Here is a 27,333-nt window from a genome sequence, read left to right as displayed (position 1 = left end):
CTGCTGGATATGATAGGACAGATAAACACAATCAGAGAGAGGCTTTATATGCCTTATATACTTTTACATTACTATATCTTCTCTTATCCCTAGATATATGTTCATTTTTTAAAAAAATGGTTTTTTTGCTGTTTGGATTTAATAATTCCTTGTTTCAATGTTTTAAGCTAGGGGTCTTCAAACTTGGCCCTTTTATGACTCGTGGACTTCAACTCCCAGAATTCCTCAGCTAGGCACGCTGGCTGAGGAATTCTGGGAGTTGAAGTCCACGAGTCATAAAAGGGCCAAATTAGAAGACCCCTGTTTTAAGCAATCATCCTACTGTGAAGTACATGATTTGTTACAGCTTGTAGTCAAAATGGCACCAGGCAGGAGCATTTAACAATAAACAATAAGCCAAAGCTGCTACTTTTACTTTCATGGTGTGAGATTTGTCTGTTTTATGTTAAAAATTTCTCTTCTGGCAATTATTTGTTAATAACTGGGCGTCAAGCAGGTATTGATCTTGGGATAAGAGATACAACTACGAGGCAGTCTCTACAGATCCTCTGATTCAGGCATAACCTGTATCCATCCTTGAGGTGTTCTGTTGAAGCTGGGTCTGTTTGAAAGTAGCATCACATCATTCATGGCATCTATAGGAGGCACAACTACATCAAACCCAGGGAACGCATCATTCAGTAACGGCCCACCAAATGGTGTAGGAGTCCTATAAGGAGGATGAGAAGTTCAAGACTGTTGGCAAACAAAGCATTCAAACATAAGTGGGGAAAATATTTGCTGCTGATATGACACAATCTGCACGTGTCAAATGCAGCTAGCCATTAGTGAATTAAGCCACAATTTACAAGTTCCTCATGGTTTGCTAGTCAATAGTTAAAATGTTCTGGCCAAGCAAGTTTCATTGCACTGTGTTTGTATTAGGGCTACAAAACTGATCACAGGTATGTTCCATTTGAGTTTCCTAATTTCAAATGCCAGATTTGTTCTGAGAGCTTCTTATCAGTTTCGCAGATAAGCAAATGAACTGCTTTGGTGTGAAATGCAAACACATTGCTTTTGAACCATTTGTGTATATACTGTATTACAGCCATTGTGTTTTCTGCAAAGTACACTGGTGTGTGGTGTGTGGGTTTATGCATGTATGCTTGTACAATGATCACAAAACAAATGACGCATTGTTCTTGACCAACAGTCATCCCAGAATAATGAGTCTATTGTCAAAATCTTATTTTGACCTCATCCAGCAAAACAGTTATTTAATTCTGTAGTGAAATAACACAGTGTATATTATACGGATGAACAAGGGAGTATTTTCAATTCTGAGTTGCGTAAATACTATTTCAGGCATCTTTTGCTTCCTGATGTCATTTTTGCTACTCGGGGGAATCTGAGAGCTCAGAAATTGGTTATCCTAAACTGCACAGAAAATCATGGATTATGTAGGTTGCCAACTTCTCAAATTGGTGAAATTGGACAGAAGATTTGTTTCCAACAAATGAAACAGTTGCTGTAAAATGTCTAAGAAATATAAAGGCTGAAGCCATTTAAGCCCTTTCTGTTTTATATTACCAATGCCTAGTATTAGAAGCCTGCTGCTTTTGGCATCTTCTCACTCTTTGGAGACTCGGAGCTTATTTTTCCTCTCTTTGAAATCTGTGAATTGTTTTTGTTTTTACATGTTGTACAGGTGGGTGGGTGTATCTGAATGCTAAGAGAGAATATAGTAGAGCAGACCTGGGCATTTTATGGCCCTTGGGTTATATCTGACCCTTTGGCTGTCCCTGTCCGACCTGCAGTGTTGGGGAAAGCAGCCTTAGTAGGAGAAGGCAGGAGGTCCTCAGGACAGGTAGAGCGACAGCAGCAGTGGCTCTCCACAACAGTTGTATTTCCAAGGGGTCCTTGGTGCTTTCTGAGCTTGCTTGTTTTCTTGCAGACATTTCATTACCCTAACTAGGTAATATCTTCAGTGCTACTAAGGAGTGCTGTTTGCTGTCAGTTTATATTCTGGAGTCTTGCCTGTCTGTGGGTGGGGGTGGTTTACTAATGGCTGGGCTGTTCATTGGGCTGTTTACTAATGGCTCCTTGATTGGGGCATTGCTTGCTTGATTGTTGGTCTGAAGTTGACCTTGGAGCTAATCTATGCTGATCTGAGTGCTGATTCCTGGTGGAGAAGTGATGGAGTCTTTTTCTCTTTGGGCCTGTGTTATGTATTAGGCTTTTAGAAACAACTAAAGCACTTGCATAAGAGTCACCACCAGGAGGCGTTGAACTGTAACTGTTTTGGCGGGAAGCAGTTTTGGCGGGAAACAGAGGTTCAATCCGATTGGTTGGTTATGTACCTGGCCAGGTACTGGCCAGGTATATAAGGAGTGCAGGTAGCCCCTATTCCCCAGTACAGTCACTTCGTTTTGGCATCCTTCCTGCTCTCCAGAACCCACTACACAACAGCCTGGTTGATTGTCTCTTTTTCATAGTCTAAAGATGTTGTTAATGTCTATATGTCTATTGATGGCTGATTTGTCAGAGTGCCAGGCTTCTAGAAATTCCCTGGCATTTTTGGATTTGGCCTGGTCTAGGATTGTTGCATTTTCCTAGTTGAAACTATGGTTAAATCTGTCTATATGTTGTGAAATTAAAGAATTTTCATCATGCCTTTTGACTTGGTGTTATGGTTGCGTTGTGCCAGTCTTCTGCCTGTTTGTCTTACATAGTGGTTGTTGCAGTTCTTACGCAGTATATCGTAGATGACTCCTGTTTTTTTTTCATGGGGTCACTGATTCCATGTGGTTGTAGTAGTCTATTCACAGTTTCTGGGATATTCTTGGTGTATGGGAGTGTAATCCTTTTTAGGGTGGTTGTGCTGTATTGGGTTGAGTGGTCAGGGACTTTTTGATGAAGTTGTGTGGGTATCGATTTTGTTGGAATGTGTTGTATAGATGCTCCATTTCCTTTTTCTGCTATTCTGGGTTGCTGCAGTGTGTTTGGGCAGGAGGTATCTACAGCATAAAATGTAAGGACTGCAACAACCACTATGTAGGACAAACAAGCAGAAGATCGGCAGAATGCATCCACGAACACCAAGTGGCAGTCAAAAGGCATAATGAAAATTCTTTAATTTCACAACATATAGACAGATTTAACCATAGTTTCAACTGGGAAAGTGTGACAATCCTAGACCAGGCCAAATCCAAAAATGCCAGGGAATTTCTAGAAGCCTGGCACTCTGACAAATCAGCCATCAATAGACACATAGACATTAACAACATCTATAGACTATGTGAAAGAGACAATCAACCAGCCCAAAAGCAGGAAAAGACTCCAGTATCTCTCCACCAGTAATCAGCACTCAGATCAGCATAGATTAACTCCAAGGTCAACTTCAGACTAACAATCAAGCAAGCAATACCCCAGTCAAGAAACTGCCAAAGAGCCATTAGTAAACAGCCCAACCAAAGAATTCCTAAGACCGCCCCCACCCACCTAGACAGACAAGACACCAGAATATAAACTGTCAGCAAACAGCACTCCTTACTAGCACTTACGATGTTACCTAGTTAGGGTAATGAAATGTCTGCAAGAAAACAAGCAAGCTCAGAGAGCACCAAGGACCCCGACAAGACTGAGTGGCCGTGCATACCGGCATACCGGCATATTCAGAATATTCCATCTCTTTCTATGGGGGGTGAGTTATTACCCCCCGTAGATAGGGCTCGCAACTTGGGAGTCCTCCTAGATTCACGGCTTACTTTGGAAGATCACATGGTGGCCGTGACTAGGGGGGCCTTCGCCCAGGTTCGCCTGGTGTGCCAGTTGCGGCGCTATCTAGACCGGGATGCCCTGTGTACGGTCACTCATGCGCTCGTGACCTCTCGTTTAGACTACTGCAACGCTCTCTAGATGGGGCTGCCCTTGAGGACCACTCGGAGGCTCCAACTGGTACAGAATGCAGCCGCGAGAGTCGTGTTGGGAGTTTCCTGATACTCCCATGTTACACCTCTGCTCTGTGAGCTGCATTGGCTCCCAGTTGTCTTCCGAGTGAGATTCAAGGTACTGGTAATGGTGTTCAAGGCCCTACATGGCATGGGTCCGGAGTACCTTAGGGAGCACCTGCTGCTGGCATCAACTTCCCTCCGCCCTGTGCGTTCCCACAGAGAGGGCCTCCTCAGGGTGCCACCGATCAGAGAATGTTGTTTGGTGGCCCCCAGGGGGAGATCTTTCTCTGTGGGCACCCCGGAATTATGGAATCGGTTGCCGGTTGAGCTCCGGATGGCGCCCGACCTCTGCTCCTTCCGACGCGATCTGAAAATGCATTTATTTGAACAAGCTGGCTTGGCCTGATGGGGGATGGGTTGGGTTTTTTATTGTTCTTAATATTTTTATTTATTGTTTTTACCTTGGGCATTATGTTTAATTCCTTTTAACTTTTGTATTTTTATATTTTATACATTTGCCCTGTTCACTGCCCTGAGTCCTTCGGGAGAAGGGCGGTATATAAATAAAATTATTATTATTATTATTATTATTATTATTATTATTATTATTATTATTATTATTATTATTATTATTATTATTATTATTATTTCAGCCCTGAGCTACAAATATTCTCCTTTGGAATCCCATTTCTCATGTGGTCCCTGGAGAAATTTAATTTAACTATATCCCTGTGTTACTGTGCTGTTACATCAGCCATAAAGTATTATGCAGTGCATATTGTGCTGCCACCATGTGGTTGTTTTGGAAACTACAACATTTATGTTAATTTGTTCAGCCAACCCCTCCCATTTGTGACGTACTTCCTCCTTCTTCTTAACCCTGAATGTTCTATCACTTCCTGCCACCATCTCACATGCGGTGGTCTCTACATGCAGTCTCATGGTATGACCATTACTGTCTTTTGACCTTGAAATACCGTCCATTTCATCATCTACCACACCTTGTCTGCTGTAATCATCTCTGCATGCAAATAAAGGTCCTTCTAGATGATTAAAAGGTAATTTCATGAGTTCTGCTATCTGGCAAAGGCTGTTAACAGTGATAATATCCGCTTATACAGGCCAGGCACAGGGGTCTCAGCAAGGGGATACATCATTAAACAACAGTCAGAGTCAGAATAGTTACAGATAAAGAAGACTATGCCATCAAGTAATCACCATTGTTTTAAAATTATGGTTCCATACATTTTGGGGTGTTCTTCTCTGATTCAGATTTAGGAGCCAGGATGATAGCCTCTTAGAAATCATAGCATAATAGCCCAGATGGAGTTTCCAAAATATGTGTTATTTACAATACATCTGGGTAATTTTGCATTAACTTTAGAAAGGATTAGTGTAGGATAGCACAATAGTTTCGTGTATATTCCTGGGTTTATTCCATATTTCAAAATTTCACCTTTGGTGTTCAGTGTGATCTTCCATGGTACCAAACTGGACTATCAGTCCAGGTCATTAATGTTCCTAGAAACTCCTCTTCCTGCAAGGCTCACTGGCTTTAAAGTACTCTTGATGAGTCAGAGTGTTAAATGCTCTGGCTTCTGTGCTGAGCAGACTCTCGGAAAAACAAAGAATCTGCTCTTGTAAAATCCAGCAACTACAAAGTTAAGATGTTGATGAACTATATACCCATAGCAGCCTTAACCAGTGTAGTCCATAATGAAGCATGCAAGTGAGCAGCTTCTGGAAGGATATATATTTTCTAAAAAAGGTAAAGGTAAAGGTTCCCCCGCACATGCATGCTAGTCGTTTCCGACACTAGGGGCTGGTGCTCATCTCCGTTTCAAAGCCGAAGAGCCAGCGCTTGTCCGAGGACATCTCTGTGGTTATGTGGCCGGCATGACTAGACGCCAAAGGCGCACGGAACGCTGTTACCTTCCCACCATAGTGGTCCCTATTTATCTACTTGCAGTTTTACGTGCTTTCAAACTGCTAGGTTGGCAGAAGCTGGGACGAGTAACAGGCGCTCACTCTGCTATGCAGCACTCAGGATTCGACCCACCAAACTGCTGACCTTCTGATCAACAAGCTCAGCGTCCTAACCCACTGAGCCACCGCATCCCTATATATTTTCTACCATTCTTTAAAGAACTAATATTTGAAAATATGCACATCACATCTTATAGGAAAGGGGAAAACAAAATGATTATCATCGATAAAGTTTATGCACACACAAAAAATGCAAAAGAAACAGAACAAACCTTCTTACCTATTGAAATTCCTAAGGTCCAAATTATTCACTTTTCTTGGCTCAGGCAAACGGTTTTTTACATCTACCCGGTAATCAGCATTGCAGAAGAATTCCCTCCAGGGAGACTGATAACCTTTGGGGATTGCGGTTCGGTTAAATTTCTCTGGTGGAACTTCTTTAAGTGGTCCAGAATAGCCTGCAATAAGGATTGTCCAATAAAACAACTGTTTTAAGTAATGTGACACCAAAACCTCAATGATAGGTTTCAGATTGGTTATTTCTGGAAGAAGCTAGTGCATGTGATAGAGAAAAATAGGTTTTGTTGGTTCCAAGTTGTAGGAAATCTTCATCAGCAACATGTCCTGCTTCTAGAGTGCCTCTTCAGTTTCATGCTCCTTCAGCCTTGTTATCAATGTCAATTGTTACAGTTTGCAGTTTCTTGAGTACTTTGGCACTACAGTATGTATTTATGAGTCCACCCTCAACTGCTACCAAAAGGTAGTCAATGGCTGTCATTCCTGTTGCACTTCTGCCCTTCATTCATTGTCTCCAGTGGGTAAATGTATCAGAAGGAGAATAAATCTTGGCTTCTTTACAATTAAAGATAAGGCTTGATTTTATTTAAAAAAGTTGCTTTTCAATTTCCTAATCTATGTTTTCCATATGTACTCCAAGGGATGTAGTGTTTGGATTACTTTAACTGAATGCAATCATGATGTGTCAACTATGGATGGACAATCCTCTGCTCCATTTTGATTTTAAAAATGTTCCCAGATTATACTGGAGATGAATCAGGACAGGACTATGAGGATGATGAGGGATGTACTTCAGTATTGTTGAGATAAAATGCTGGAAATGTAGTATCCCTTCATCATGCAAAGAAATTCTATGATAGGACAATAATCATGGAGACGTTTAAGAACAAATGATAAGGAAAAATGAAGGGGACTTTAAGGGTGTTTACAGTAGCCCTTATTGGGAGAAAGAGAAACATGTTTTCTTACTTCTTTCTCCTGAGATGTTCCTGTTTTAATATTGATATATGTTTATGTGTGCATGTATATATATGTATATGTACAGTATATATAAAATAAATAAAAAGGATATTATTGGATCTCTCTCTCCATCAAAATCAACCTGCTTCCTACTTATTCAACAACAAGAAGAACTGCATCAAATGAAAGTGTTAAGGAAATGAACAACTATCCAATTTGTCTTGATGTTTTTCAGCACAGGCAACTGTTTATACTCCCCATTAAATTATCTACTGTTAAGAAAAGGATGGTGTTCCATCAGTTGCCTTTCCTGGCTGATCACATTTAAGTAAGTCACTCTTTGCTGCTAATAAACAGTAGCTCATAATGTAAATAATACAGACCTCCCCATGATGGTACTATGATCAGTATGAACAATAAGGTAAAGATAATATACTTCATGTGGGAAATTGGAGTAATAGGGAGGAGATTAAATGAATATAATTGGGCTAGTCCTTCCAAAAAAACTGTAATTAAATGGTCTTTCTTATTTCAGATAATATATATAATAATAGAGGGAGAACTGTTTGAGGATTCAAAAGTATTGACATGGAAGGTTAGTTGGCAAAGGAAAAAAGCCAGAGTAAGGCTGAAAGAAACTAGGGTTTTGATCTAGTAGAGGAGATTTTATACTATTGATTAGTGGGTTGAATATGGTGGAAAAGAGATAATTTTTAGAAACTAAAGTAACATTATAATTGAATAGGTAAGACGAATAATAAAATTAATAGACTTTTGGTTTAATATGGTGAAAAATAGATAACCTTTAGAAACTAGAATAAGATTATATGCAAATAGACAAGATGTGTATTTAGAATTTTAGATTTTGTTATAAAAAGGAAAAATGTAGAAGTTGAGATAAGGGAAACTGGTCACCTAAAGCTTGGAAATTATAATATACCAAATGTTAACTTGAATATTGAGGGGAAATTAAAGCCTGAGAAAAAAGCAATAACAGGACATTGATTGTATATAAGGATTGAATGCAAACACAATTAAGATATGTATAAGCTAAAAACTATTGATAACAAAGATGGTTTTACTTAGTTGATAACAATAAGAACTATAGTAGCTCAATATGAGATAGTAGATATTAAGGGGAAAAGAGATGAAATATTTGACGTTGTAACTTGAGATTTGTGCTAAAGATTTATGTATGTTATTGAATTATTGACTACCCAGCCACCACATTGCTTTTTAAATGTTTAATTGTAAAATTAGAAAACTAATAAAATATTATATAAAAATACACTTCATGTGAGCCCTATCACGATTATTTGGACACTTATGCCCCCCTCCTCCACTACTGCTACTCACAATTTATCCTTTTATTTTTAAGTTTATGATGGAATAGTGTAGCATTTTCCAACTTGGTTTCATACAGAAACAATCAACGTCTAAGTATGCTAAGTCAGCAAATGCAATGTGTGGGTATTCCCACAGTCTGAGAAGTCTATGAGCCAAGTCCAGCAAGCTTTCTTTTCCTTGATGCTAGGGATGGCTTGGAGTAGCAAAGAGCTTCTTACCTGGAGCAATTGCACTGGGGTTCAGGGCTTTGCTCATCCTCAAGGCTTTGCCTGTTTTTTGTGGTACTTGGGGAGGCGCTCTCTTTCCGGAAGCCGCCATGTGATGTGTGTCATTCTGATAGTTCTCTTTGCCCTCTGTGGAGTGAGCAGACTAGCAGACAAAGGAGAGTAAGCATAAGCGGCAAATATTTTCTATTAGTCAAAATACCCAGTTAGAACTAGATTGTCTAGAAGCAGTGGAAAAGTGTAGGCAAGAGAAAATATTTTTTCAGGCAATGTGATAAGTAACTGCTTTTAGACCATTCCCCCCTATGCGGAAAGATAATTTCATCCATTGCCATTATACACAAACATTTATCCCAAAATATCTGCAGTTAATATTCAGTTTATTATTCTCTTCCCATTGTCCAGATTTGCCTTGATTTGCAAATAACAACAACAACAACAAGACTAATTTCACATACGTCCTGCTAGGGAAACAATATTGTTAAAGGCTAAAGATATATTTATATTGCAACCTTTTGCTATCATGGTTTCTGAAGTGATCATTTGCACATTTCCAAAACAGCAAAAAGTATGATAAAAAAAGACACCAATTTGCATAAAATGTGCATATGCTCAAGTATATAGACAGATGCAAATACAGACATACTGTAATTACTGTAACTTAAACATTTAGTGTATCACACCATACATGAGCATATGACTTGAATGCCTGTTGAGAATGCTGTCCAAGTGCTTACAAATTTTCGAACTAACATGAATTACTATCAACGGGGGATGCCTAAAAATAGAGGACTGTCTATTGATAGCATTTGCAATAGAGGAGATTCATCTATGAAGTAGGTCAGGTAATACCATAATACGGTAGCTTCTTTCAAAGAGTCTTCTGGGGCACTATAGTCTGGTAATCATTCCACCTTACAGAAGTGGACAACCTGAAGCCCTTTTTGATGTCTCTTCAAGCCATTTCTGACTACAGTCGGTGAAATCAAAGGGTCCTGCTATTTTGTGACAACTGCCACAAAAGCCCTGAAATATATCAGTTTATTAAAAAGGGAAATTGCCAAAACTCCTTACTAAACCTAACAATAGCAAGAGGAATCATGTGGCACCTTGTTTTTTTGCAGCCACCATCCTCACCCCACCCCCAGTGATCAGCTTAGCCTTAGAAAGCCCTGTCATCACAGTTGCCAGAATTCCATGGGAAAAGGAAATGATCATTATGTACAGTATAGCCTAGGACAAGGGTGTGAAACTCGCCGCGTCACGTGACATCTCGCAACACATCGTGACTTTTTTTGCATTGCTGGAGCTGGGGTGGGCGTGGACTCTGTATGATGCAACTGGCCGGTGGGCAGGCAGTTTGACACCCCTGGCCTAGGAGGTTTGACTCTGTTAGAAGAAAGCTACAAACTAATTTCAATTAGTTGTTGAGTTCAGCAGAATTTTCACCTTGGTAGTACTAAATTTAGCACTTTACATTTATTTTTATGAAGACTAAAAGAAAGGAAATTCGGAAAAGGGATGATAGGAAAATAGTCAATTAGTTCCTTTTGCTAATGCATCAGAACAAATCTGGGGAAAGGCTGGAAGTGTTAGGCTGTGTAGGCAAGTATACTCTGGTGTGAAATTGGATTTTGCTTCAGGTATGTTCTTTTTTTTAAAAATCCCATTTATATCCCGCCCTTCTCCGAAGACTCAGGGTGGCTTACAATTTAAACACAAACCAATGTGCTTAGCAACAGCCTTCATTCTATGTATATGCCTGCTTATTAGGGCTTTCGCCCCCCCCAAGCAGCATTATTACAAAGTCAGCTTATTGCACCCAACAATCTGGGTCCTCATTTTACCTACCTCAGAAGGATGGAAGGCTGAGTCAACCTTGTTCTAATGGATACACTTACACATGATTACCTTATTTCCATTAATACTGAAATATTAACTTGGAAAGAAGATTCAAACTCATTAGTTTTAACAAAAAATGGCACCCATGCAAAAAGAGCACTAACGCAGAGCGAAACTCTAAGCCACTAAACTCCAGGCCACCCATATGACACGATCCCAGATTCTGATCAAGTAACTAAGCATACCTTCCATCCTTTGGTTGGTTCCACTCCATTGTATTCTGGGTGTGAACCTCCACTTGTCGTGCTTGAGGCCTAGAAAGAGAGAGCAAAGAATATCATATTTGAACAGGAAGAACCAGAGAGAAGACATGAAACCAGAAAGCATACATGGGTTTGCTAATAATCTGAATAAAAGCTTGTCAATTAAATATATTGAAACTTGCAAACTAGTAGAATGTATAATGCAGACATCTAAGCTCTGCAGAGGTCTATGGGCATTCTCATAACATTAAGCTGTCATTAGTTTAGTAAACTATATTTGAGATGGAATAATTTCTTCCATGCATATTATCTGTATGCAGATGGATACAGTAGATGGATAGATAATTAATCAGTAGCTAGTAATTTAAGGTTAATTACAGTTCTTTATGTCAGAAGAGATTCTCAAGGAGTTTCTACTCCTAGCTAATTTGATTTACTCTAACCTAGTAATCTATCAAGTAATTAAACCTAACCCCGAGACATATGCTTCAAGCCAAGCAATGACTATGGTTTGCATTGGTGTGCCACCTACAAGTGTACCCCAGCTGCTTCAAGATGGGGAAGATGCAGGCTTTTGTGCTTAGAAACTTAACAATTATGATTAAATTACACCATCAGAAGTGGAAATAAATGTTGATTTGATCAGCTTTGACACCTGCTTTGCCACTTCCTGTTTTGTTCCCGACTGACATCTCGATAAGATTTTTTTCCTAGTATTCTAATATGACTTACAACTCTGTGGCCTGTAGGATTCTCCAGCACAAAACGCTGCACTCTCTTCTGCCTTTGCTGATACAGTCTCGATCCCCTGTTTATGGACAGGGACAATTCCTCCATCATCAGATCTTGAGGAGTGCTAACCTTCTTTCCCAAGTCTAACTCTGGAGCTGAAGACACAAAGATATATATATATTTAGAATAGAATAGAATAGAATAGAATAGAATAGAATAGAATAGAATAGAATAGAATAGAATAGAATAGAATAGAATAGAACCTTAAAGGTCTTCTAGTCCAGCCCCCTGCTCAAGCGAGAGAACCTATACCATCACAGTAAGTGACTATCCAGTCTCTTCTTAAAAGCCTCCAGTGATGGAGCACCCACAATTTCTGAAGGCAGGCTGTTCCACCGGTTAATTGTCCTCACTGTTAGGAAGTTCCTCCTTAATTCCAGATTGATTCTCTCTTTGATCAGTTTCCAACTGATGCTTTGGAGAATAGTTTGACCCCCTCTTCTTTGTGGCAGCTCTTCAAACACTGGAATACTGCTATCATGACACCCCTATTTCTTCTTTTCTAATATGGATGCATTTGTTTCACCCTTTGCCATTCTCTGCACATTTAATCAAAATGACTGTAATCAAGAATGCTTACTAGGTTACAGTGTGTATAGGAATTAGCCCTACTATAACTAGGGATGGAAGTTTTTGCAACAAGAGACATTCAGCATAATTCTCTGCACACTGTTCACTGGAGGTTTGTTCTCTAGAAGGATCCTAGCAATAGGCTTTGCACAATACACTGTATAGGTAGTCTTCGACTTAAAACAATTCATTTAGTGCGTGTTCAAATGGCACTGAAAAAAAGTGAATTATGACCCTTTTCACACAATTGCAGCATCCCCATGGTCAGATGATTAAAATTTGGATGCTTTGTAACTGATTCACATTTATGACGGTTGCAGTGTCCTGGGTGTGTGTGTCATATGATGCCCTTTTGCGACCTTCTGACCAGCAAAGTCAGTGGGGAAGTCAGATTCACTTAACAACCGTGTTCGTTATTTAAACACGGCAGTGATTCACTTAACAATTGTGGCAAGAAAGGTCATAAAATGGGGCAAAACTCATTTAACAAACGTTTCATTTAGCAACAGAAATGTTGGGCTCAATTGCGGTCATGAGTTAAGGACTACCTGTGAAGGCTGACTGGTATCGGATATACATTTTCCTGTATATCTGGCTGATACTCCACTTGTTGACAGAGAAGGACATATGGGCAGAAATGGCTTTGCAGGCACACTCTGGTGTGGACAAATTTATCTCAACCAAATATATGTTGGCTAAGGCAGAACCATGACAAGCAAAGGAAGACTCTCCCTAAATGTTTGTCACTGGTGAGTACAAATCTCTCTTACGAACTGCCTTTTACAAGGGCATCTCTGAAAATCTGCAATTAGGCCATCCTTGGATCTATTGAAGATGGGCATTACTTGCAATTGCCTGAATTTCACAACACATTCTTCTGAGTAGAGTATACTCATAAGCAGGTTTTTTCTCAAAAGGCCTGCTTCTTCCATTCTATGTTAGGATCTGAAACCTTCACACTTTCGTCTGTGTCCTTCACATCTTTGGCTTTCTAAGGGCCTGCAGTGATCTAAAACGCCAGGGAAGCCTGTTATCTAGGAATAATCTAGAACAGGGATGTCAAACTCAATTTCATTGAGGGCCGTATTAGCATTGCGGTTGCCCTCAGGGGGACGGGTGGGTGTGGCCTGGGTGGGCGTGGCCTACTGGGTGGGTGTGGCTAAAGTGTGTATGGCCTACTGGGTGGGCGTGGCCAGCTCTACATTGTTCGCATCAAGGGTACCTATGGGGGCCTGGGCAGGAGTGGGACAGATCTGAGCGTCTCTGGCAGAAGGAGGGTCTCTGGGCCAGGGGCAAGGCAGTGGGGGCCGTTCCCTCACTGTTTCCAGGATGGCTTCGTGGGCCACATGAAACCACTTTACAGGCCGGATCTGGCCCACGGGCCTTGTGTTTGACATGTTTGATCTAGAAAATTATGGCAGTCAAAGTCACTTTACCCTCTTCTCCGTGAATCTCTCTCACAATGGCTTGAATTGGTTCATACTGCTCCCTTTTGAGGTTCAAGCGTGGAAGGGGAAACATATTTTCAGCTGCAAGAAAAGCAAGATTTAGTCAGTCTTTGCACACCCAGCTACTTTTCTGTTGCCTGCATTTGTTCCCAGTGCTAAAGCTTGCCAGCAAAAGTAGAAATACAAATAGGTATAGAAATCTGATAAGTAAATAAAGCTTGCCAGTAAACTAATTCTACTGGGAAAAGACACAAATAGTACCTATATGGAAATAAGGATTTTGCATGTCTTTGGTACACTGTTTGACCTAATACAGCTCAGAATTTAATTAATCCTGCTAGCTGCTCTCAGTGATCACTGCCAATGTCATGTTTCTAAACCATCTTGGAAAATAAGCTACATTTCTTTTCTCCTTCAAGATAATACTTTACATTTCTCCTTAAGGTGCTGGTACTTACCTTTAAAGCCCTACATGGCTTAGGCCCAGGATACTTGCAGGACCGTCTGCTACCAGGGACGACTTCCCATCGCCCAGTGCGCTCACACAGAGAGGGCCTCCTCAGGGTGCCGTCGGCCAGACAATGTCGGCTGGCGACCCCCAGGGGGAGGGCCTTCTCTGTGGGAGCACCAGCCCTTTGGAACCAGCTTCCCCTTGAGCTTCGGATGGCCCCGGACCTCCAGTCCTTTCGCCGCGACCTCAAAACTTTTCTCTTTGAATCAGGCTGACCTGGATTGATGATGGGTTTTTAAATATGTTTTAATTTTTAACTGTAGTTAATTTATTTTGGGGCTGTTATTTAATTCGTTTTTTAATTTTTGTATTGTTGTTTTTTATTGTTGTAAGCCGCCCTGAGTCCTTTGGGAGATAGGGCGGCATATAAGTCCCAAAAATAAATAAATAAATAAATAAATATTGAAAGACATCTACTTCTCAACCTGTTCTTCAACCTGCCCCAAACAGATAGCAATCTCATTCTATCATCATACCTCTCAACTCTGTGTCATCCGCACATTTGATAAGTAGTCCATCAACTCCATTATTCAGCTAATAAATCCAAATGCTGAATAATACTGGGCAAAAGACAAATCTCTGTCTACCACTACCCAGCCTGATACAGAACCATTAGAGTGGATTCTTTTACTGCAATTAGCCAGCCAGTCATAGGCACATTTTACTATAATGCCATGCAAACCACATTTTTTAAAGTTTATAAATGAGAATATCATTGTCAAATGAAAAACAGAGTTGGAATCCAGGTAGAGAACCTTTGGAAAGCTGAGCAATAATAATAAAAAAAAGTGATGGATTTTGGCAATTGACATTTTCAAATTTCAAATGGAGAGGCAAGGGAGCAAGATGCTCATGATATAATACAAACAACTGGATTGTTACAATTGTGATAGATCTCGGATTGTTCTTGTGTCCATAGCACCATATTCACCAATAAAGACACTCTATCTCAAGCTGAGACTGTTAAGAGAGAAGTAGCAGCATAATACTGCCTTGCATTCCAAGGAAGGTCTTAAAATGAAATGGCTTTCCTTGTCTTCCAGCCTCTGGGATACTCCTATGGCAGCAGCCTGTTGCCAGGGCTGTGGAATTACCGTAGCTGTTATGCCAACAGGGAGACAAAATAGAGGCATTCTTTTTTAATTTTCCCCATGATTTTGATATTACCATAAGAACCCACTGTTCTGTCCCAGCCAACGTATGCCTTTGTTACTTCACAAGGCAATCCCTCTTGTAACAGTAGACTGGAAAAATAAACCCTTTTTTATTTGAGTTACAGACCTTGTCCACAGGAAATAACTCACTGGTAAAATAAACAGACCATCATCTCTTGACACAGAAGTTCTTTGCAAACGATTGCCTCCAGCAACCAGCCCCGCCCACACATTCCCTTTTTGTTACACAGCTCCAAGGTGTGGCTTCTCACTGCTTTCTCCTTCTCCCCTGGAGTTGACCCATTGCCTCCCTCTGATTTACTTATGTGACCTGTTACATGCATCTCTAAGATCTTCCAGCTGTGCTGCCTCCGAGTCTGACTCATCCTCCCAGCACAGCTGGCTTTCAGCTTGACCACGAGTGGAGGGTCCAGGTTCTTCCTCACTATGTAAGTCTTGTAACTCATCAGAGTCTTCCTCTGACTCTGATGGCTCCCCAGGCCCCACCTCCTCCTCCTCTGATTCCCCAGACTCAGCTGCCGGGATCACAGACTGGCACAGAATCACAACACCCTTCTCTAGGCAGTTTGCAAATCAAATAAGATCAATAAGCACTGAGGGACTTCTGGTTTTGTGCGGTAGCAACCAGTCACAAGCGTGCAGATTCTTCACATGCCCACAGTTAATTTCACCCTGCCAGGGGACCCTAAATGGGTCTAAGTTGTCCCGGAGAGGCAACAAAGAAAGAAGGGTGCTCCAGCGATTCTGGAACAGCTGCAGCCATTCCATTTGACTTGGGGAAAGCCTTCTAACCCAACAGGAGAAAGGCTGGCCGTATTGCATCGACCAGCCCAAGCTACTAGCAACTGAAGTCCAAAAGCACTAACCAGCACAACTGTGAACAGCATGCTTGAAACTGGGTAAGGAATTCGATCTTCTCTTTTCTATTTTACATTTAATTTCCCAGAAAAGATCCCCAAGAAGCAAAATACCTCTGAAAGGGAAGGAGGGGGATTTCCACCCCACCCTTATAGTAATGGAAGCAGCAAAATAATCTTTTTATGGAGGATCAAAATATATGGAAGTGAAATAAATATAAAACTTGAAACTTAAACTCAAATGTGGATAAATCTAAAATTGTTTGAATGGTTAAGACTCTCATTTTAAAGATAATTGTTCAGTATGGAAATTGAAAAAAAAAACAAATAGTTGCTGACACCTAGTGGCAGATGAAGACTATGATAGCTATGACTTTAATATAAGACTTGGCAAAATCTGGGAAAAGCTAATCTGTGTCTGCAACCTTCAAAGCTTTAACAACAAAGAACAGCTGTGACAAAAAAAGACAATAATCTGGGCTGTAGACAAAGAGAGAACTATAAATTTTGGGAAAAAATCTTTTTTGAACAATTTGGATTACAAATATCTATCTAATTGGGACTCTAAAGCTATGTGCAGAGAAAAGAAAGGAAGAGAAAAACTCAAATTCTTGGCTATCATGGATCAGAGACATGTAGAAAGAACATATCAAGAAAACATAAATACTTCACAGGAGGAGATATATAGTATGCTACAACTAATTCAAACAACAATGACTTTAAACCACAAAGAAATCCAACTTTGAAAATATAAATCAATCTATTTCCAAGTTACAACAAAAAAAATTCTCAGAAAAAAACAACAGAAAAGGAGCAGATAAAACAGATAAATGGATACAGAATTGAGAATAGAGACTTAAAGATGGAACTTAACAAAACAAGGAAACATGATTTAATCCTAGTGGAAAAAAATTCACAAGAATTGGAAAAAACAACTTATCCCTTAAGATACAAAATAAATCTGAGAACAAGAAAGCAGATTGGATAAAATGGACTGTAGAGATTGGAGAGAAAGGAAATGATAAGAGAAGCGGAGAGAAAGAAAAAGAAATTTTTTTTCAACAAACATGGAAAGGCAGAGGTCCCGTACAAAGACACTTCTCCTGATTTACTTTTTATATCTACAGCAACTTGAAGCTAAACATTAAGAAAACCAAGATCATGGTATCTGGCCCTCTCAATTCCTGGCAAATAGATGGGGAAGAAATGGAGGTAGTGACAGATTTTATTTTCCTGGGCTCCAAGATCACTGCAGACAGGGACTGCAGCCAAGAAATTAAAAGACGCTTGCTTCTGGGGAGGAAAGCCATGGCAAATCTAGACAGCACACTGAAAAGCAGAGACATCACCGTGCCAACAAAAGTGCATATAGTCAAGGCTGTGGTCTTCCCAGTTGCAATGTATGGCTGTGAAAGTTGGACCATAAGAAAGGCTGAGCACCAAAGAATTGAGGCCTTTGAACTATGGTGCTGGAGAAGACTCCTGTGAGTCCCTTGGACTGCAAGGTGATCAAACCGGTCAGTCCTAGAGGAGATCAACCCTGACTGCTCTTTCAAAGGCCAGATCCTGAAGCTAAAACTCAAATACTTTGGCCATCTAATGAGAAGGAAGGACTCACTGGAGAAGAGCCTAATGCTGGGAAAGATTGAGGGCAATAGAAGAAGGGGACGACAGAGAATGAGGTGGATGGATGGAGTCACTGAAGCAGTAGGCGTGAGCCTAAATTGACTCCAGAAGATGGTAGAGGACAGAAAGGCCTGGAGGAACATTGTCCATGGGGTCGTGATGGGTCAGACATGACTTCGCAACTAACAACAACAACAACAATCTACAACAACGTTTAAGAACATATGGAAAAACTTTTTGATTCAGCAAAATATATTGATCAAGAAAGACACTGGGCAAAAGAAAAAGACTAAAGTGGAAACTAAGAAAATAGATGATGGGACTTACCTGAGAGAATACTTAAAAAAGAAACATTTGTTTGAATATGGTTAAAGAAATAGAAAAGTTTTGGGATATATATGTCCTCTAGGACTGCAAGGCGATCAAACCGGTCAGTCCTAGAGGAGATCAACCCTGACTGCTCTTTAGAAGGCCAGATCCTGAAGCTAAAACTAAAATACTTTGGCCATCTAATGAGAAGGAAGGACTCACTGGAGAAGAGCCTCATGCTGGGAAAGATTGAGGGCAAGAGAAGAAGGGGACGACAGAGAATGAGGTGGCTGGATGGAGTCACTGAAGCAGTAGGCGTGAGCTTAAATGGACTCCAGAAGATGGTAGAGGACAGGAAGGCCTGGAGGAACATTGTCCATAGGGTCGCGATGGGTCGGACACGACTTCGCAACTAACAACAACAACAATGTCACTCTAAGAGGAATTAATTCTCAAAATATAATATAGTATGCTTTTCCCCCCCTTTTTTGTTCTTTTTTTGATATGAGTAATATAAAAAAGTTAAAATGACGTAGATAAAGGAAATGTTTTAGATATTTAAATGTGATTGAATGTAAGAAAATTATAATGGATAAAAATGTTTTGAATAAGAGTTAAAGGACTAGATGACTAGATGTATTAAATGGAATGTTTAAAGATTAAACATATTTTTAATTATGGTTAAAAAGAATAAGAAATTTAGGAAATAAATACATATTAGCTTAGGAGCGATATATATTTTAAGTAGTATGTTATTTTTATGCTTATTTACTCTTGCTTTTCTTTTTTTTTCCTACTGTTTTATCTATTCCTTAAGAAATGTAAAATTTTGAGATGGTTCATATGGAAAAATAGAGTTAAATTCTTAAATGTAATTAATTTTTGAGAAAACAAATTAAAATAAGGACTGTAACAGGATCTATGATAAAGCAACCAGAATGATTGGATAGAAAAGAAATATTATATTGATGTAATTATTATTTTTAGGACTATTGGGAATATATATATATATATATATTTAATTGTTATATATCAAAACAATAAGAATTGTATTACCTCAATGTCTGCAAAAGAGGATATTTTGGGAAAAGAGGAAATCAACTAAAACTATTATGTGGATTATGGATTATAGAAATCAATTGTTAGTGATGGTTTTACAAAGGTAACCCAGACAACACACTGTTCACCAATTATTAAGTGATTTATGTTTTTTTTAAAAAAATCAATAAAATAGATTACAAAAAAAGATCAATAAGCACCAAAAGCATCATGATTCTAAGACAAAGCAAAATTTAATACAGCCTACAGCTGATCATAAAAGAATAGATATTAGTCTGAAATAGCTTGTCAGAAAAAATGATTTGGGGAGACAGTTTTGGGGGAAGCTTATTTCACAGATTCTTACAGCTTTCTTTCTTTCTTTCTTTCTTTCTTTCTTTCTTTCTTTCTTTCTTTCTTTCTTTCTTTCTTTCTTTCTTTCATTCATTTATTATTATTATTTGCCATCTTACCACAGGATAACTCTGGGCAGCTTACAATCATAAGCTAAAGAACAACATTGCTTTTAGGTCTTTACCTCCACCTCCCAAAGTGAGGGTAGCACAGCAGCCTCTTAAGTAGAACAGCTAGATCAGTCAAATTGGAGGAGATGGCCTTTATAGTTTTAGACTGATACATTGAGTTATATTTGGACTCTACTCAAAGCCACTGCAGAACTAGCAAAATGGATCCAATATTGGTGAACTTGTGTGTACCCATTGGCATATAGAGTGTTGCAGATAAAGGTAAAGGTTTCTCTATGCAGCCATGTCCAACTCTAGGGCGTGGTGCTTATCTCTGTTTCTTGGCCGAGGGAGCCAGCATTGTCCAAAGACATTTCCCACAGTCTTATGGCTATACTCCAAAGATGCATGAAACACTGTTACTTTTCCACTGAAGCGGTACCTATTAATCTACTCACATTTGCATGCTTTCGAACTGCTAAGTGGGCAGGAACTGGGACAAGTAATAGCAGCTCACCCTATTGTACATGCAGCATTCCAGTCTCAAACCCAGGATGTCAGCTTTCCAGATGCTGACAAGCTCAGCATCTTTAACCCCTGAGAGTCTGCATTTTGCATCCATTTCAGTAACTGGGTGATCTTCAAATGGTAGCCCTAGATATAAGTGATGAGGACTTGTAACTGCTTTAGAGTAACTTCCACTCCCCCAAAAGCTGTATCTGTGCACCAACAAAACTGACCACAGTTTTGGTCACTGTTTCCACCTTCTGATCGAAGTGGAATTGCAAATCCAAGAGGACTTGCAAATTGAAGACCTGCTGTTACAAACAGAGTACACCAAAAATAGCAGAGTATCCATAGAACCACCATATGGTTGCTGGGCAAATGTCAGCTGCAAACTGATGAATGACCTCTCTCAGTTGCCTCATGTAAAGGTTCAACTGTGTGGGAGAGATTACTGAGGCCTGCAGCAGGCCTGGGTTGATTGATTGATTGATTGATTGTTGATTGATTTTAAGCTGATATGCCACCAATTCTGTCATTATGGCTTATAGCAGGATTAAAAGATTCATGGTATAACAAACATAACAACACTAAAACAAACATCCAAAGTAAGTCTAAAATAACATCAGCATTACAACCTTAAATTATCCACGGTAAGAATTTTAAAAACAATTATAATCCTCTTCAATAAATTTATCACACATAACATAAAAGAAAAACCACACAATTAAGAATGAGCCAAGGAAGACAACATTAAACCACCCAGGGTCTTCTGGAACAATACAGATTTCAATATTTTTTTAATACAATAGATGTCATCTACTAGAGCAACTATTATTTTCATCCCATGATTTCTGAACCTTAAATCAAGGGAACCAGCTGTTTCCAAGCTCTTTAGTAGCTGAAACCCCATAACCTTCTATGAAATCTTCTCCAAGAAGGGAAGGTTTGACACTAGGCAGAAATGGTCTAACGTGGTGGGGCCCTCACTTCACCTTGGCTGCCAGGAGGGACAGTTTTCAACCCACAAGTGGCAAGACTGAGGCGTCAAGAACCCTCTTCAGGTTCTCAAAATCCACAAGACTTAAAGAATCCATGAAAAATCATCGGTTTTTGCAAATGTCACCTCCAGCTCTGAGGAAATACAAGGAAAATACAAGGAAAAAAAGATGCCAGCGATTTAATCTCTTTTTAAATTACATATATGATATAATACACAATAAAGTAATCCTGTCCTGTCCTGTCCTGTCTTGTCCTGTCTTGGGTGTTTAGATAATAGTTCTCATTGCACAACTATTCTACAGAAAAGGCAAATGCCAATTGCCTGTTGTTTCTCCATGAGCTCTATACACACAAAGGCATTAAAAAAGTAAAGGTAAAGGTTCCCCCGCACATGTGTGCTAGTCGTTTCCAACTCTAGGGGCCAGTGCTCATCTCCGTTTCAAAGCCGAAGAGCCAGCGCTTGTCCGAGGACGTCTCCGTGGTCATGTGGCCAGCATGACTAGATGCCAAAGGCGCATGGAACGCTGTTACCTTCCCACCGGAGTGGTCCCTATTTTTCTACTAGCATTTTTACGTGCTTTCGAACTGCTAGGTTGGCAGAAGCTGGGACGAGTAACAGGCGCTCACTCTGTTACACAGCACTCGGGATTCGACCCACCAAACTGCCGACCTTCTGATCGACAAGCTCAGCGTCCTAACCCACTGAGCCACCTCGTCCCTACAAAGGCATTAGATCTATGCAGATTCAAAGGCACACAGTGGTGCTTCAGAGTTTCCAGGGATGAACATAGGACTCCTTATTTGCAACTCCGTGAGTTTCTTTCCTTTTGTGGGATAATGCCATAGTTTATGGTGAACAGTATGTCCATGCCCATGACGTATCTATTTCCTGAAGCATTCATAAAGTATCAGAACTTCAGTCTGAAAAGCAATCAGAAGAATTAGCAGGTGGCAAGGATAGTCATCTGAAAGAACCTGAAAAAGGGCAGCCATCTTTACTGGTGATGTGTTGCAAGGGAAGTATCAGAGAAGCCAGGTTGAAATAAGTTGTTAGATATGCTAATGATTGTCCAGCTTCAGAATACTCTTACAGTGGATTTAGTAACAGAGGAATCAGGAATGAAATGTTGAGAGACACTGAAAAGACATAGGTCTGTATCCAGTATGGTTGGGCTTTTACTTGTTTTGGTGCCATTGAGTCAGTCTTGACTGCTGATGATTACCTCGACAAATCCATGTAGTTTTCTTGGCAGGCTTTTGGAAGTGATTCGCCTTCACCTTCTTCCTAGGACTGAGTAACTAGTCCCAAATCATGCCTAAGTGGGATTCAAACTTACAGTCTTCTAGTTTGGTGCCTTTCCCACTGCCCCAAACTGGCTGTAATCCCATAAAATATCAATTTAAAAAGGAATAATTGTATATTTTAATTCAGGGTCCCCCAACCCCTAGTCTGTGGACCGGCACCAGTCCGTGGCATGCCAGCACCTGGGGCGTGCAAATAAGTGAAGCCCCATTCACTTATGTGTGATGCAGGCAGCACACAAAACCACGCCCCCTCTGGTCCGTGGAAAAACCTTTCTCCACGGAACTGGGCCCTGGTGCCCAAAAGGTTGGGGGCCTCTGTTTTAATCAGTTTTACCATTCTAAATATTTATTATTTATTTTTATTTTATTTTATTTTTATTACATTTATATCCCGCCCTTCTCCGAAGACTCAGGAGAAGGGCGGGATATTTTCTTTAAAATAAATTGACTTATTTCAGAAGCCTTCAGCTTTCTTTCTTTCTTCAAGTTCAATATGTATATGGAGGGTTCCTTAACTGCAAGTAATGGCAAGGCTCCGGTATCATTATCTGAATTACAGATGAAGCATTGTGGTGAAATAATATGCAAAATATTTCATTATATTTACTGATTAAATCTTATCAGAAAAATCTGCTTCCTACTCTGGATTTTCAATATAGAGTATAATTCATTAACTAACACCCCCTTCTGATGCTCAGCCAAGATAGTAACATAAGGCAAAGACGTTAATTAACATTTCTTCACTTATTTCAGTTACATCTTAATTGCCAGTTAGAACAACTTAATAAAAGCAGGTTTTGCACACAGAGAATATGTAGAATTCCTGAGCCAAATTGTATTCTTTTCTCTCTCTCTCTTTTTCCATTCTGCCCAAAGTCTTCAGGACAATTAAGGCTGGCAGCTCTTTATTAAAGAAAAAAAAACCCCTAATAGCATGAAACATCAGGTACAAGCAAACGTATAGGAAAACTCCAGGTTCTAAAGCCAATGAAAATCCATTCTTCAAAGCTCACCGAAGAAAATGTGAAGAAAAACCATCCTGTCACAAGCCACACAAATACCAGCTTAATCCCACCCATGGAATGGTCAGAGCCTTTGAAACTTGTGGCTGAACTGGCCAGATTTTCTCCTAAGGTCAGAGAAGACCGACATTTAAATTCTTCTGAATTTAAAACAAAAGTTCTGAATCATGGATATTTCATCTGTAATTTGGCAAATCCAAAATCGTCTTTGTGAGAATGGAATGTTTTGAAGTCAACTGAGCTATTAGTATTAGCCAGAGGGAAAAAGAGTGATGTGGACTTATTGTTATCCACTGATCGATAGTAAGTTGCTATAGAATAACCTCTTCCTTCCAGAACTGTAATGAACATTCAGTAATCACTGCTTCACATGCATAGGTTCTTCCTTAGATAAGAACAGAACGTGTGGTGAGAGCCTTCAGCTGTAAACAAAGATACTTGTCAAATCATAAGCTGAAGGTTAAGCTTTTCAAATGGGGCAGTTCTGTCAGAAAGAGTTACACCTCTCAGCAAAAGGCTTCATATGGGACTCCATGTCTTTTTCTGCCCACAAAAGCCTTCCTTAAATCTTCCAGCACTATATTTAGCTGGTGACCTGAGAATACTGGAGATACACTCCTGACCTTAGACTGTGAAGGAAGTAGGCAACAATTTCAGAAAGGATGAACTCACAGGGTTAGAAGAAGCAGGCAGGTTTAATCCTAAAGTCACAAAAACTCCAAAATCAGGAGTTTAAGATCATCAACAATTCCTGTAGCTGAACTTGAGAAAAGCTGATTTTTCAAGGAATGAAGGGCTTTTTATCTATCTACTGACTTCAGCTACTATCACTTTCAAACATGCCATCAGCCTAATCTAAAATATCACTCATGGGTGCCTATTCTTGGTCTTATAGAATGACAGACAAAAATCTCTTGCGCTTACAGTATTTCTATGTGTAGGTTTTTGAGCCTGAATTTATGCCACCTATGCTCATTAACCTGTGTGTCAAAATTTAGGAAGGATTAGCATTCTTCGTTGTGCAGAACTGTTTATTTATTATCTCTTGAATCCACACACACACACAAATTCTTTTTCTCCACTTATTCCATTCTTCTTCTTTGTTTATCCCATATTATTATCAGATGGGTGGTTTCTAAATTTTATATATGAATAAATATTTAACTTTTATATGAATATTTGAACCATTTTCCAGTAGAAAGTAAGGAACAAAAGTTCTTGAATTTGCCACATATCTATCTAAATCTACGATCCCATTTTAAACAAATAAAAAATAGATCTATTGGTTGCTTGGGAGAATATTTTTTTCTCGCAAGATCCCTAATTTTGAGGGTATAGTGTCACTGGCATGTTCTGATTAAAGCCACACATTTCTTGCTTGGATTAATGAAGCCAGGTTTTTTTTATCATTAATTAAGAGCTAAATGTCTGGTATATTTTTATGGAAATAAAATAGTGCATAACTGGGCAAGGTTTTGGTCAGTCTACATGTGTCTCATTGCCACAAAAACCTGTACGGGTGTACCTGCAGGAAAGTTAAGAAACTAGAAAATGTATTAGTCTTTAGTTGCCTAAGCAAATATTTCTGAGCGAAACGAAGAATGTACTTCATGGTTTCAAATGACGATCAGCTTGGTTCAAGAGCAGATACTTCCCCTTCTGCTGCTCTGGTGTGTGTGTGGGGGGCGGGGCGGGGCGGCATGCAATATTCTTCCAATAGCAACTGAAGTAATTTAGTGCTGGAGTCAGAAAAGAAGGTTAAGAACTTCAACCATATGTATACTACCTGGGAGGAACTCTTCTGGGAAAATAGACAGAACTGCAGACAAAACTGAGCTGAGTTTTGTTTCTACTTTCTTTAGTAAACTGGGTGAGAAACCATCAGTTTTAGATGAACTTAGGGAATCCTAATATATACTCATCTGCTCTTTTGGACATTATAGGTGTTTATCAATGGGCTTTCTATCAGGGTGTGCCAGCAGGCACAATTTCTCAATCTTACCTGCTCCTGAATCTATGTTCCAGGTTATCTCCTAGCAGCCCTTTTCTAATGCTGAGTCTTACATTCTTAGAGCCAGGCAATTTGACATTCCCAGACTCAGATCAAAGTTTTGCCAGAGGACAATTCTGCACACAAAGGGTCAACCCTTGGCATGGAAAAGCAAACGTGATACATCTGTAGGCTTTGGATCGGCCTTCACATTCATGTACTGTGATAAATCCAGTCTTGTTCCCAGCACTGGCTGTTGAAATTCCTTAAATTGTTAAAGATCTACTCTTAACCTCTGTAAGACTTTCTCCATTCCCTCTGAGAGACACACCTGTTGGGTTGTTTAATCCTCAATAATACGTGTACTAAATAAAACTGGTTATCCAAATGACTGGCATAATCTTCCACGGTTTTCTCATAGCAGCCGCACCACAAGTAAACGCCTTGCAAAGCAAGATACAAGAGTTCTCCCTACCTGCTCAGGCTCTGATTCAGGCCACCGTACAGCCTCTGTTGTGAACTCTTGACAGACCGAGTGCTTCCCAGGTGAGGATTAGAGCCCCGTGTGAGTTTTCTCAATCCTTTTTCTCACCCAAGAAATTTTCCAAGTCAATGCTTTCCAGCTGTTGCAAGTCTTGCTCTTGTGCCTTTTTTTATCTTGTCCAGCTGGGATACCAAGCTTCTAATCCACGTTACATCAGACATTTATTTCTGGCTGAGAAAGGGGGTGTGTCCATCCCAGAGCAGAACCTTTGGGAACTCAAATAGCAGCAAGTGCTGAGGCCAAGTGAAGCATGGAGGGGATAACCATCTGTCCTTTTATACAACTAGTGCCACCTAGGTTTCACCTACCCAGAGGTTCTATAGCTTTCGCAGTAAAGTGGGAGGTGCAGAAAGTATTAAGAAATCAACATGTTTCTCTCAACACTATGAAAAGCTACAGGCAAGATTTTGTCTACTCGGCTCTCTAACAAGTCCAAAATGAACACCATTCCATTCCTACCCTCAAATGCTTACATTGAATATAGTCAAACATTTTCAGATAAAAGGGTGCAGCCACAGAAGCATGTATAAATGCCACAGAATGTAGCTGGGAAGACAATGGCACAGAAAATCTGACTTGCCAATTTCCTAACAAATACAGATATTTTTTCCTTGAAATTGCCTATTTTCTTTATGTATTTTCTTTGAAATAGAGATAATAAAGCACATATTCTTCTTTGATTAGGTGATTTATAAACAAGTAATGAGCAAGTAGGAGCAGCTCAGGAAAGCATGGATCTGCCCTATTTTTGTCTTTCCAAGCCTCGACTCCTGCCTGGATATGAATGTCTGAGAATTAATTTCGTACAGAATTTTCTAAATTAAAGATGCTTCCAGGCTAGGCTTTGTACCCCCCCCTCCCCATGTGTTTGTGTGTGTGTGTGTGTGTGTGTGTGTGTATGTATGTATGTATGAGTGTGCAATTAGCTTCCATGATTCCTGACATCTTAAGGAAGATCAAAGTGAGACCATCTTCAATTTTTATTCCTTCTATATGTTCCCACTGCTTCTTCTTCTTCTTCTTCTTTTTGGTTACCACATAAAATCTTCTTGGAAGAAAATTTATTTTGATTAGTCCAACTGGAAACTGTCCATCTGGGAAAAAAACCCCACACTTTGAAAAATGCATACAGTTTTATTCACTGCTTTGGAACAGATTGCCAGCATATGTTTTTACACCCTTCTCTTTGGAGATAATAACTATGAGATTGCACCAAACACATTTGATTATTATTTTGTGCCAAAAGTGAACGTGGGAAAGAAAAGCCTTCAGCTGTTGTGAAGGAAGAAGAGGCTTGCATAAGGATTAGAGATAAACGGAGA

General features: G+C 39.7%; 1 protein-coding gene across 1 annotated transcript; it reads right to left on the bottom strand.

Moving 5' to 3' along the window:
- Nucleotides 1-260: 260 nt before the first annotated feature.
- Nucleotides 261-26,125, bottom strand: MYOZ3 (myozenin 3). Its single transcript, XM_081317371.1, has 7 exons — nt 25,943-26,125; nt 13,653-13,745; nt 11,587-11,741; nt 10,837-10,905; nt 8,744-8,894; nt 6,202-6,379; nt 261-709 (listed from the first exon to the last, which is right to left on the bottom strand). The coding sequence occupies exons 2-7, from the start codon at nt 13,735-13,737 to the stop codon at nt 538-540; spliced, it is 810 nt and encodes a 269-aa protein (XP_081173497.1). The 5' UTR covers nt 13,738-13,745; nt 25,943-26,125; the 3' UTR covers nt 261-537.
- Nucleotides 26,126-27,333: the final 1,208 nt, after the last annotated feature.

This window comes from Vipera berus (genome assembly GCF_964194415.1).
Source record: "Vipera berus genome assembly, chromosome: 2".
NCBI classification, from domain to species: domain Eukaryota; kingdom Metazoa; phylum Chordata; class Lepidosauria; order Squamata; family Viperidae; genus Vipera; species Vipera berus.
The sequence above is the reverse complement of the archived record's forward strand: the minus strand, read 5'-3'. Positions and strand labels throughout refer to the sequence as shown.

What these genes read in the sequence shown, in the direction of transcription:
- MYOZ3 (XM_081317371.1), bottom strand. Translation starts at nt 13,737, where the DNA reads ATGTTTCCCCTTCCACGCTTGAACCTCAAAAGGGAGCAGTATGAACCA. An exon ending in AGAGATTCACGGAGAAGAGG is followed by an intron (nt 11,742 to 13,652) that starts GTAAAGTGACTT and finishes TTGTGTCTTCAG; the next exon opens with CTCCAGAGTTAGACTTGGGA. An exon ending in CCCCAGTGCAATTGCTCCAG is followed by an intron (nt 6,380 to 8,743) that starts GTAAGAAGCTCT and finishes TCCTTATTGCAG; the next exon opens with GCTATTCTGGACCACTTAAA.